This window comes from Xenopus tropicalis, chromosome 9 (assembly GCF_000004195.4).
Source record: "Xenopus tropicalis strain Nigerian chromosome 9, UCB_Xtro_10.0, whole genome shotgun sequence".
In the NCBI taxonomy this organism is placed as follows: Eukaryota; Metazoa; Chordata; class Amphibia; order Anura; family Pipidae; genus Xenopus; species Xenopus tropicalis.
The window spans coordinates 90,952,977-90,966,324 of NC_030685.2; the positions used below are offsets into that span (position 1 = coordinate 90,952,977).

Consider the following 13,348-nt stretch of genomic DNA (forward strand, 5'->3'; position numbering starts at 1 on the left):
TCTCACTGTCACCTACAGCCTGACTATAGCCCGGGTCTGGCCCAGTCTGTGGCCCCGCTCCTGCCTCTCTAACTGTCACCTACAGCCTGACTATAGCCCGGGTCTGGCCCAGTCTGTGGCCCCGCTCCTGCCTCTCTCACTGTCACCTACAGCCTGACTATAGCCCGGGTCTGGCCCAGTCTGTGGCCCCGCTCCTGCCTCTCTAACTGTCACCTACAGCCTGACTATAGCCCGGGTCTGGCCCAGTCTGTGGCCCTGCTCCTGCCTCTCTAACTGACACCTACAGCCTGACTATAGCCCGGGTCTGGCCCAGTCTGTGGCCCCGCTCCTGCCTCTCTAACTGTCACCTACAGCCTGACTATAGCCCGGGTCTGGCCCAGTCTGTGGCCCCGCTCCTGCCTCTCTCACTGTCACCTACAGCCTGACTATAGCCCGGGTCTGGCCCAGTCTGTGGCCCCGCTCCTGCCTCTCTCACTGTCACCTACAGCCTGACTATAGCCCGGGTCTGGCCCAGTCTGTGGCCCCGCTCCTACCTCTCTGACACCTACAGCCTGACTATAGCCCGGGTCTGGCCCAGTCTGTGGCCCCGCTCCTGCCTCTCTCACTGTCACCTACAGCCTGACTATAGCCCGGGTCTGGCCCAGTCTGTGGCCCCGCTCCTGCCTCTCTCACTGTCACCTACAGCCTGACTATAGCCCGGGTCTGGCCCAGTCTGTGGCCCCGCTCCTGCCTCTCTAACTGTCACCTACAGCCTGACTATAGCCCGGGTCTGGCCCAGTCTGTGGCCCCGCTCCTACCTCTCTCACTGTCACCTACAGCCTGACTATAGCCCGGGTCTGGCCCAGTCTGTGGCCCCGCTCCTGCCTCTCTCACTGTCACCTACAGCCTGACTATAGCCCGGGTCTGGCCCAGTCTGTGGCCCCGCTCCTGCCTCTCTCACTGTCACCTACAGCCTGACTATAGCCCGGGTCTGGCCCAGTCTGTGGCCCCGCTCCTACCTCTCTCACTGTCACCTACAGCCTGACTATATGACTATAGCCCGGGTCTGGCCCAGTCTGTGGCCCCGCTCCTACCTCTCTCACTGTCACCTACAGCCTGACTATAGCCCGGGTCTGGCCCAGTCTGTGGCCCCGCTCCTACCTCTCTCACTGTCACCTACAGCCTGACTATATGACTATAGCCCGGGTCTGGCCCAGTCTGTGGCCCCGCTCCTGCCTCTCTAACTGTCACCTACAGCCTGACTTTAGCCCGGGTCTGGCCCAGTAATGAGATCTTACAGAGCCCCTCTGGGAATTGGCCTCGCTTTGCTGCACTGCTGGGACTCATTGAGCGGAGAAACCTCTCATCATTCCCCTGATTTGCTATTTAACAGATCAATAGGTTCAGCCTGGAGTCTCTGCCTCTAACCCTATCAGCCAATAATCACCTTCCCAAATATGCTCAGCCGATTGGGGTCAATAAATGGTTCTTTCAGCAGCCACCTGGGGGGGGGGGGAAGAGAGATAAAAGGGGAGGTTGTTAGAGAGATGCTGAATCGGTATCCCCATATCCACCTCCTCCTCCTCCAACTTCTAAACCTCCAGCTCTTCTGTATCCCCATATCCACCTCCTCCTCCCCCAACTTCTAAACCTCCAGCTCTTCTGTATCCCCATATCCACCTCCTCCTCCCCCAACTTCTAAACCTCCAGCTCTTCTGTATCCCCATATCCACCTCCTCCTCCTCCAACTTCTAAACCTCCAGCTCTTCTGTATCCCCATATCCACCTCCTCCTCCCCCAACTTCTAAACATCCAGCTCTTCTGTATCCCCATATCCACCTCCTCCTCCTCCAACTTCTAAACCTCCAGCTCTTCTGTATCCCCATATCCACCTCCTCCTCCAACTTCTAAACCTCCAGCTCTTCTGTATCCCCATATCCACCTCCTCCTCCACCAACTTCTAAACCTCCAGCTCTTCTGTATCCCCATATCCACCTCCTCCTCCACCAACTTCTAAACCTCCAGCTCTTCTGTATCCCCATATCCACCTCCTCCTCCACCAACTTCTAAACCTCCAGCTCTTCTGTATCCCCATATCCACCTCCTCCTCCACCAACTTCTAAACCTCCAGCTCTTCTGTATCCCCATATCCACCTCCTCCTCCACCAACTTCTAAACCTCCAGCTCTTCTGTATCCCCATATCCACCTCCTCCTCCACCAACTTCTAAACCTCCAGCTCTTCTGTATCCCCCATATCCACCTCCTCCTCCACCAACTTCTAAACCTCCAGCTCTTCTGTATCCCCATATCCACCTCCTCCTCCAACTTCTAAACCTCCAGCTCTTCTGTATCCCCATATCCACCTCCTCCTCCTCCAACTTCTAAACATCCAGCTCTTCTGTATCCCCATATCCACCTCCTCCTCCAACTTCTAAACCTCCAGCTCTTCTGTATCCCCATATCCACCTCCTCCTCCAACTTCTAAACATCCAGCTCTTCTGTATCCCCATATCCACCTCCTCCTCCACCAACTTATAAACCTCTAGCTCTGAAATTTTCATACAAACATGTTCCTTTACCAACTTTTAAACTTGGTCCTTCAACCCACAAGTTCCAAGTCCCTAACTGAACCCCATGTCCATCCCCTTCCCTTCCACCATGGAAGCCTCGAGCCTCCTTGACCCTCAATTTCTAAACCTCCATTTAAGGATTTTGTTTCCTCACACACCCGGTACAATGATATTTATATGAAGCCTCTAGCCTTATGACAATGACAGAACCAACATGAGGACCAAGAGTAGAAGAAATCCTTACTCTACAGCCGCTATCTGGTCTTTCACTTCCACTGATCCAAGTCCTCGGTGAACCTCCTGAAGGATTTTCAGCCCCTGGAACCCACTTCCCCGCCCATCAAATCTCGCTACAATGATGTTGTCCATATTAATAAGTACTGAGTCCCAGTCCAAATGGAACTCGTCGGTTACTAGCTGGTTACCCGGGAACTCGTCTCTGTATTGAGAGAAGACACACAAGGGGTAAATCCCATTCTGTACCCCAGTCCAGGGGGCAATTCCCCAAATGCTTGGCCTACAGGTAAAGGGTAAACTGTTTGGTTATTTCCACAACAAAAGCTTATGGCAAATAGATATTTAATGGGAACAAAGCTTCGTCATAGAATATCTAGATATATGTTGGGGTCACAATATGTTTGACTGTAACTCTCAACCCAAAGGGAGACCTACATGATTAGCAGAAGGGGGTACTGGTTCTTCACAGAGAAATCTCTAGGAAATGAGAGCTGGAGTGGAAGTTCTGAAACACAGAGAGAGAGAGAGAAGGTTACAGACAATATTGGGTGGGGAATGACCCAAACACCCATTAGCCACACGTGGGGGCAAATAGCCGCAAGCTACGGTCTGTGTCTACGTTTGCCCACTCTTGTTTCTAAAGGGGCAGGTGTGGGCAGGCACATAGCCACCCTCCCTTACTGCCTCCTACCCACATCTAAGGGTGGTGGGGCCAACATCGGGGCCCTGTGCTTACCCACTACCCAATAAGTACAGGGCTGGGCCACAAACCAGGGGGCAAGTGCTGTTAAATGAGCACTAAGGGCTGATCCCTTGCACTCCTGGGGTTGTTAATGACCCGGGGGGGCAAGAGAGTTACCCTGTGACTAGTTGTTTGTGAGCTGCAAAGCCAAGAATTCAACCAACAACCCAAGGCAACGGCTGGAGGGATTAGTGTCCCCATATAATTGCCCCAGTAACCCTGCAATGCCGGGGGCCCAGCACCCCATTCTGTGCCAGCAGCCCTGCCAGTAAAGGTGGGGGACGTTACCATAATCCTCAATATGAATCATTTTTATTTCAGTCCTGCAAGTCTTCTTCTGAGCAATTGCCTCTCTCAGCACCGAATTGCTTTCCAGGGGGTAAAAATCTGGGCAAATGGAGAGAGGAATTAGGTGACAATTAGGTGTTTTATTAAAATAAAAATGATTTACAGAAATACTTTTTTTTCACTAGGGGGCATCATTTTGCATGGGAGTGCTCTTCTCTGATAGGGGCACTAGGGGGCATCATTTTGCATGGGAGTGCTCTTCTCTGATAAGGGCACTAGGGGGCATCATTTTGCATGGGAGTGCTCTTCTCTGATAAGGGCACTAGGGGGCATCATTTTGCATTGGAGTGCTCTTCTCTGATAGGGGCACTAGGGGGCATCATTTTGCATGGGAGTGCTCTCTGATAGGGGCACTAGGGGGCGTCATTTTGCATGGGAGTGCTCTTCTCTGATAGGGGCACTAGGGGGCATCATTTTGCATGGGAGTGCCCTTCTCTGATAGGGGCACTAGGGGGCATCATTTTGCATGGGAGTGCTCTTCTCTGATAGGGGCACTAGGGGGCGTCATTTTGCATGGGAGTGCTCTTCTCTGATAGGGGCACTAGGGGGCATCATTTTGCATGGGAGTGCCCTTCTCTGATAGGGGCACTAGGGGGCATCATTTTGCATGGGAGTGCTCCCCGATAGGGCCACTAGGGGGCGCCATTTTGCATTCCTTGCACTAGTGTCTGGGGTCTCTATAAATGACCCCCGGAGAACAAATTCTTCTGGAACGTTAAATTGAAAACCCATTTTCCAAACCAACAAATCTTCCTTCTCACCCGTCGGGTCGTCGGTGCTGTGGACGCTGCTGGTTGGAACTCCCGGACCTGTAACGAAAGGAACCGGTGTCAAACGGATCAGGGCTCAGAGCCAGCTTTCCCGTAAGGGCACCGGGCACCCCGCCCACCTTGTTCCCCCCAATAAAGCAACGCTGCGATCATTACTGAGTATTCCAATCAGACACAGATATTGTGGGGCCACGGTGACCCCCCCAATGTTCAGTCTCCCGGCAGTCCCTGAGTTCCCCCCTAGGGGGCGCCTACCTTTGCAGCGCAGCAGGAAGTGGCGGTTGGAGGGGCTGAAGGTGGCGCTGAGGTAGGAGCACTGCTCTTTGGCGATGTTGCACGTCAGACACTGGCGATTTAACGAGCCGGAGATGGAAACACTGGAAACAAGCAATTAATTATTAGTCATTTGCATATTCATGTCCATCTGTAATTAGAGGGGCGGCAGCTTCTCACCCCATTATTTTCCATAACCTACCCCCCCACCTTGACTTAATGGCAGATATTAGGGGTCTCCAGGGACCAAATGATTGAGTCTCCTCAAACCAAAGCCATTGTGGTGGGGCAGATAGACAACCAAGGCCACCAGTTACCTCTGTTCATACATAATAGGGGCAAATGATTTAGGCACCACCTTTATGTGAAGGTTACACTTAATAAGTAAAGATATTGTGCCAGGGGGCATTGGAAGGAGATGTTGGTACAACCAGGGGTAGATACAAGGAGAACGTGCAGCTCCTTATCCAGCAGCTCTGCCATGGCCCTCTGCTGCCCAGGACATTTTTGGTGGAATGGGCCATGACTTGGGGACCACAGTGAATTAGTTATGGGCCAAAGAGAAGAACCTGCACTGTTGGTCTTGGTTCCAGGTCCCTGGAGATACTTTTACTATTTACCATCAGAAGGTGGAGGGGTTGGTGGGCCTTGCTCGTCCGTAAGCAGAGGGACATTGTTATATGAAGCTGCATCTGAGAGAATGGTCAGAGGGTTAATACAGATCATACAGAGCCCAAGGTGACTTACCTGTACAGGTGCCTTCCTCTTGGGGAGTCTTCAGTGCTCAGAAAATATCTGTTTGGAGATAGAGAGGGAACATTTATACAAACCCCATCGTGATGATTCCTACAGAAAAGCAGGAGCCACTTACAGCTTCTGAGAGGGTTCATCGTACGCCAGGATCTGAATGACCTCCCAACTGCCGGACGTCAGGTGTCGGGTGCTGACCAGGTCGCTCCGGGCCTGAGAATAAGAGAAGCACCATGAGCACCAAACTAGGGAAATTCAGCGGAATGTGGGTCAGTGATGCTTGGGGGAACAATAATGGGCCGAACCTGATTGTCTGTCTTTGCCATTAACTGTGTGTCTTTAATTGCTAACTGTACCACCTGGGCCCCTAGTTTTTGGAGGGGTGGGATGGTCTTTACCTGCTTAATATCTCACCTGGACGCTGAACATGGCGATGTGGTGGAATTCCCCGCGGCCTCCCTGTTTTACAGGTACCGTCAGGAAGAACTTGCTGCCATCCTTAGAGAACACTGGCTCCTCGTTCTGAGAATGCGAAAGAGAGGGGAGAATAAAATACCCCGTTTGGGGGGCACCATACAATCAAGGGCAGGAATAATAATTACACTAAAATGAGTAAGTGGGATCGGGATGGCTCTAGTGCAATGGCATTACTTTTGGGCAACACTGGAAGTACTGTCTGTGCATACAACCTGCTCCCACCAATCCTTTAAAAAACCCCGGGCCCCCTTACCTGTCTTGAAAGCCAAACATCTGAAGCCACCTCATATTTCTGTAAAGGAAGTTTCAAAAATACCAATGAGAAAACAAATTCTAGTTTGTATAGTACAGTCTGTACCTGTACATTGCATTACCTACATTACAGTCTGTACCTGTACATTGCATTCCCTACATTACAGTCTGTGCCTGTACATTATATTCCCTACATTACAGTCTGTACCTGTACATTATATTCCCTACATTACAGTCTGTGCCTGTACATTATATTCCCTACATTACAGTCTGTGCCTGTACATTATATTCCCTACATTACAGTCTGTACCTGTACATTATATTCCCTACATTACAGTCTGTACCTGTACATTATATTCCCTACATTACAGTCTGTACCTGTACATTATATTCCCTACATTACAGTCTGTACCTGTACATTATATTCCCTACATTACAGTCTGTGCCTGTACATTATATTCCCTACATTACAGTCTGTACCTGTACATTATATTCCCTACATTACAGTCTGTGCCTGTACATTATATTCCCTACATTACAGTCTGTGCCTGTACATTATATTCCCTACATTACAGTCTGTGCCTGTACATTATATTCCCTACATTACAGTCTGTGTCTGTACATTATATTCCCTACATTACAGTCTGTGCCTGTACATTATATTCCCTACATTACAGTCTGTGCCTGTACATTATATTCCCTACATTACAGTCTGTACCTGTACATTATATTCCCTACATTACAGTCTGTGCCTGTACATTATATTCCCTACATTACAGTCTGTGCCTGTGCATTATATTCCCTACATTACAGTCTGTACCTGTACATTATATTCCCTACATTACAGTCTATACCTGTACATTGCATTCCCTACATTACAGTCTGTACCTGTACATTATATTCCCTACATTACAGTCTGTGCCTGTACATTATATTCCCTACATTACAGTCTATGCCTGTACATTATATTCCCTACATTACAGTCTGTGCCTGTCCATTATATTCCCTACATTACAGTCTGTGCCTGTACATTATATTCCCTACATTACAGTCTGTGCCTGTACATTATATTCCCTACATTACAGTCTGTACCTGTACATTATATTCCCTACATTACAGTCTGTACCTGTACATTATATTCCCTACATTACAGTCTGTACCTGTACATTATATTCCCTACATTACAGTCTGTGCCTGTACATTATATTCCCTACATTACAGTCTGTACCTGTACATTATATTCCCTACATTACAGTCTGTACCTGTACATTATATTCCCTACATTACAGTCTGTACCTGTACATTATATTCCCTACATTACAGTCTGTACCTGTACATTATATTCCCTACATTACAGTCTGTACCTGTACATTACATTCCCTACATTACAGTCTGTACCTGTACATTATATTCCCTACATTACAGTCTGTGCCTGTACACTACATTCCATACATTACAGTCTGTACCTGTACACTGCATTCCCTACGTTACAGTCTGTGCCTGTATATTATATTCCCTACATTACAGTCTGTACCTGTACATTGCATTCCCTACATTACAGTCTGTACCTGTACATTATATTCCCTACATTACAGTCTGTACCTGTACATTATATTCCCTACATTACAGTCTGTACCTGTACATTACATTCCCTACATTACAGTCTGTACCTGTACATTATATTCCCTACATTACAGTCTGTGCCTGTACACTACATTCCATACATTACAGTCTGTACCTGTACACTGCATTCCCTACGTTACAGTCTGTGCCTGTACATTATATTCCCTACATTACAGTCTGTACCTGTACATTGCATTCCCTACATTACAGTCTGTACCTGTACATTATATTCCCTACATTACAGTCTGTGCCTGTACACTACATTCCATACATTACAGTCTGCACCTGTATATTGCAGTCTCTATATAACATTCTGTGCCTGTATATTGCAGTCTCTATATAACAGTATGTGCCTGTATATTGCAGTCTCTATATAACATTCTGTGCCTGTACATTGTAGTCTCTTTATAACATTCTGTGCCTGTACATTGCAGTCTCTATATAACATTCTGTGCCTGTACATTGCAGTCTCTATATATCAGTCTGTGCCTGTACATTGCAGTCTCTATATAACAGTCTGTGCCTGTACATTGCAGTCTCTATATAACAGTCTGTGCCTGTACATTGCAGTCTCTATATAACATTCTGTGCCTGTACATTGCAGTCTCTATATCACAGTCTGTGCCTGTACATTGCAGTCCCTATATAACAGTCTGTGCCTGTACATTGCAGTCTCTATATAACAATATGTGCCTGTATATTGCAGTCTCTATATAACATTCTGTGCCTGTACATTGCAGTCTCTATATCACAGTCTGTGCCTGTACATTGCAGTCCCTATATAACAGTCTGTGCCTGTACATTGCAGTCTCTATATCACAGTATGTGCCTGTACATTGCAGGCTCTATATAACAGTCTGTGCCTGTACATTGCCATCTCTATATAACATTCTGTGCTTGTACATTGTAGTCTCTTTATAACATTCTGTGCCTGTACATTGCAGTCTCTATATAACATTCTGTGCCTGTACATTGCAGTCTCTATATATCAGTCTGTCCCTGTACATTGCAGTCTCTATATAACAGTCTGTGCCTGTACATTGCAGTCTCTATATAACAGTCTGTGCCTGTACATTGCAGTCTCTATATAACATTCTGTGCCTGTACATTGCAGTCTCTATATCACAGTCTGTGCCTGTACATTGCAGTCCCTATATAACAGTCTGTGCCTGTACATTGCAGTCTCTATATCACAGTATGTGCCTGTACATTGCAGGCTCTATATAACAGTCTGTGCCTGTACATTGCAGTCTCTATATAACATTCTGTGCCTGTACATTGTAGTCTCTTTATAACATTCTGTGCCTGTACATTGCAGTCTCTATATAACATTCTGTGCCTGTACATTGCAGTCTCTATATATCAGTCTGTGCCTGTACATTGCAGTCTCTATATATCAGTCTGTGCCTGTACATTGCAGTCTCTATATAACAGTCTGTGCCTGTACATTGCAGTCTCTATATAACAGTCTGTGCCTGTACACTGCAGTCTCTATATAATGGTCTGTGCCTGTACATTGCAGTCTCTATATAACAGTCTGTGCCTGTACATTGCAGTCCCTATATAACAGTCTGTGCCTGTACATTGCAGTCTCTATATAACAGTCTGTGCCTGTACATTGCAGTCTCTATATAACAGTCTGTGCCTGTACATTGCAGTCTCTATATAACATTCTGTGCCTGTACATTGCCGTCTCTATATAACATTCTGTGCCTGTACATTGCCGTCTCTATATAACAGTCTGTGCCTGTACATTGCAATCTCTATATAAAAGTATGTGCCTGTACATTGCAGTCTCTATATATCAGTGTGTGCCTGTACATTGCAGTCTCTATATAACAGTCTGTGCCTGTACATTGCAGTCTCTATATAACATTCTGTGCCTGTACATTGCAGTCTCTATATAACAGTCTGTGCCTGTACATTGCAATCTCTATATAACAGTCTGTGCTTGTACATTGCAGTCTCTATATAACATTCTGTGCCTGTACATTGCAATCTCTATATAACAGTCTGTGCCTGTACATTGCAGTCTCTATATAACAGTCTGTGCTTGTACATTGCAGTCTCTATATAACATTCTGTGCCTGTACATTGCAGTCTCTATATAACTTTCTGTGCCTGTACATTGCAGTCTCTATATAACATTCTGTGCCTGTACATTGCAGTCTCTATATAACAGTCTGTGCCTGTACATTGCAGTCTCTATATGAAAGTATGTGCCTGTACATTGCAGTCTCTATATAACATTCTGTGCCTGTACATTGCAGTCTCTATATGAAAGTATGTGCCTGTACATTGCAGTCTCTATATCACAGTCTGTGCCTGTACATTGCAGTCTCTATATCACAGTATGTGCCTGTACATTGCAGGCTCTATATAACAGTCTGTGCCTGTACATTGCCATCTCTATATAACATTCTGTGCCTGTACATTGTAGTCTCTTTATAACATTCTGTGCCTGTACATTGCAGTCTCTATATAACATTCTGTGCCTGTACATTGCAGTCTCTATATATCAGTCTGTCCCTGTACATTGCAGTCTCTATATAACAGTCTGTGCCTGTACATTGCAGTCTCTATATAACAGTCTGTGCCTGTACATTGCAGTCTCTATATAACATTCTGTGCCTGTACATTGCAGTCTCTATATCACAGTCTGTGCCTGTACATTGCAGTCCCTATATAACAGTCTGTGCCTGTACATTGCAGTCTCTATATCACAGTATGTGCCTGTACATTGCAGGCTCTATATAACAGCCTGTGCCTGTACATTGCAGTCTCTATATAACATTCTGTGCCTGTACATTGTAGTCTCTTTATAACATTCTGTGCCTGTACATTGCAGTCTCTATATAATATTCTGTGCCTGTACATTGCAGTCTCTATATATCAGTCTGGCCTGTACATTGCAGTCTCTATATAACAGTCTGTGCCTGTACATTGCAGTCTCTATATAACAGTCTGTGCCTGTACACTGCAGTCTCTATATAACGGTCTGTGCCTGTACATTGCAGTCTCTATATAACAGTCTGTGCCTGTACATTGCAGTCCCTATATAACAGTCTGTGCCTGTACATTGCAGTCTCTATATAACAGTCTGTGCCTGTACATTGCAGGCTCTATATAACAGTCTGTGCCTGTACATTGCAGTCTCTATATAACATTCTGTGCCTGTACATTGCCGTCTCTATATAACATTCTGTGCCTGTACATTGCCGTCTCTATATAACAGTCTGTGCCTGTACATTGCAATCTCTATATAAAAGTATGTGCCTGTACATTGCAGTCTCTATATATCAGTGTGTGCCTGTACATTGCAGTCTCTATATAACAGTCTGTACCTGTACATTGCAGTCTCTATATAACATTCTGTGCCTGTACATTGCAGTCTCTATATAACAGTCTGTGCCTGTACATTGCAATCTCTATATAACAGTCTGTGCTTGTACATTGCAGTCTCTATATAACATTCTGTGCCTGTACATTGCAATCTCTATATAACAGTCTGTGCCTGTACATTGCAGTCTCTATATAACAGTCTGTGCTTGTACATTGCAGTCTCTATATAACATTCTGTGCCTGTACATTGCAGTCTCTATATAACTTTCTGTGCCTGTACATTGCAGTCTCTATATAACATTCTGTGCCTGTACATTGCAGTCTCTATATAACATTCTGTGCCTGTACATTGCAGTCTCTATATAACAGTCTGTGCCTGTACATTGCAGTCTCTATATGAAAGTATGTGCCTGTACATTGCAGTCTCTATATAACATTCTGTGCCTGTACATTGCAGTCTCTATATGAAAGTATGTGCCTGTACATTGCAGTCTCTATATAACAGTCTGTGCCTGTACATTGCAGTCTCTATATCACAGTATGTGCCTGTACATTGCAGTCTCTATATAACAGTCTGTGCCTGTACATTGCAGTCTCTATATAACAGTCTGTGCCTGTACATTGCAGTCTCTATATAACATTCTGTGCCTGTACATTGCAGTCTCTATATAACATTCTGTGCCTGTACATTGCAGTCTCTATATCACAGTATGTGCCTGTACATTGCAGTCTCTATATCACAGTCTGTGCCTGTACATTGCCGTCTCTATATAACAGTCTGTGCCTGTACATTGCAGTCTCTATATCACAGGGAATATTCGGTCCCGTAAGAAACTCAACTTACCTTGCTGCAGGCACCAGTGGTCGTTTCACACACGGTCAGAACCGAGATGTTCTGCAGTCGGTTTAGCCACCTCACAACAGTCCTGGTGTTACTGATCCATTTCACCATTGTGATATAATAGTCTCTGGGGAGCAAGGGAAACGTGAGTCTCATCAGCTGAACGCACCCCCCTCCCCACAGGACATGGAACGACCCATAATGAGGTGGGTACCCCCTCCCCACAGGACATGGAACGACCCATAATGAGGTGGGTACCCCCTCCCCACAGGACATGGAACGACCCATAATGAGGTGGGTACCCCCTCCCCACAGGACATGGATGGAACGACCATAATGAGGTGGGTACCCCCTCCCCACAGGACATGGAACGACCCATAATGAGGGGGGTACCCCCTCCCCACAGGACATGGATGGAACGACCATAATGAGGTGGGTACCCCCTCCCCACAGGACATGGAACGACCCATAATGAGGTGGGTACCCCCTCCCCACAGGACATGGAACGACCCATAATGAGGTGGGTACCCCCTCCCCACAGGACATGGATGGAACGACCCATAATGAGGTGGGTACCCCCTCCCCACAGGACATGGAACGACCCATAATGAGGGGGGTACCCCTCCCCACAAGAGATGGAACGGCCCATAATGAGGGGGGCACCCCCTCCCCACAGGACATGGAACGACCCATAATGAGGGGGGTGCCCCTCCCCACAAGAGATGGAACGGCCCATAATGAGGGGGGCACCCCCTCCCCACAGGACATGGATGGAACAACCCATAATGAGGAGGGTACCCCCTCCCCACAGGACATGGATGGAACGACCCATAATGAGGTGGGTACCCCCTCCCCACAGCAAATGGATGGAGCGACCCATAATGAGGTGGGTACCCCCTCCCCACAGGACATGGATGGAACGACCCATAATGAGGGGGGCACCCCCTCCCCACAGGACATGGAACGACCCATAATGAGGGGGGCACCCCCTCCCCACAGGACATGGAACGACCCATAATGAGGGGGGTACCTGCCCCGCAGGCTGTCCGGCGCCATCAGTTCCAGCGTGTGGGTCGGGCCGTACAGATTGGCCACAAACAGCTTCACCGTAGGGTTCGTCTGTCCGGCCTGGGGAACCGCAAA

General features: G+C 47.2%; 1 protein-coding gene across 1 annotated transcript in view; it reads right to left on the bottom strand.

The window, feature by feature from the left end:
* dpp10 (dipeptidyl-peptidase 10 (inactive)) overlaps positions 1–13,348 on the bottom strand; it is an 85,337-nt gene that overhangs the window by 5,720 nt on the left and 66,269 nt on the right. The window contains 12 exon segments of the mRNA NM_001112993.1: positions 1,427–1,481; positions 2,795–2,989; positions 3,223–3,292; positions 3,818–3,916; positions 4,639–4,686; positions 4,903–5,024; positions 5,668–5,715; positions 5,792–5,883; positions 6,085–6,192; positions 6,401–6,439; positions 12,209–12,332; positions 13,236–13,333. Of these exon segments, the coding sequence (NP_001106464.1) occupies positions 1,427–1,481; positions 2,795–2,989; positions 3,223–3,292; positions 3,818–3,916; positions 4,639–4,686; positions 4,903–5,024; positions 5,668–5,715; positions 5,792–5,883; positions 6,085–6,192; positions 6,401–6,439; positions 12,209–12,332; positions 13,236–13,333 (1,098 nt within the window).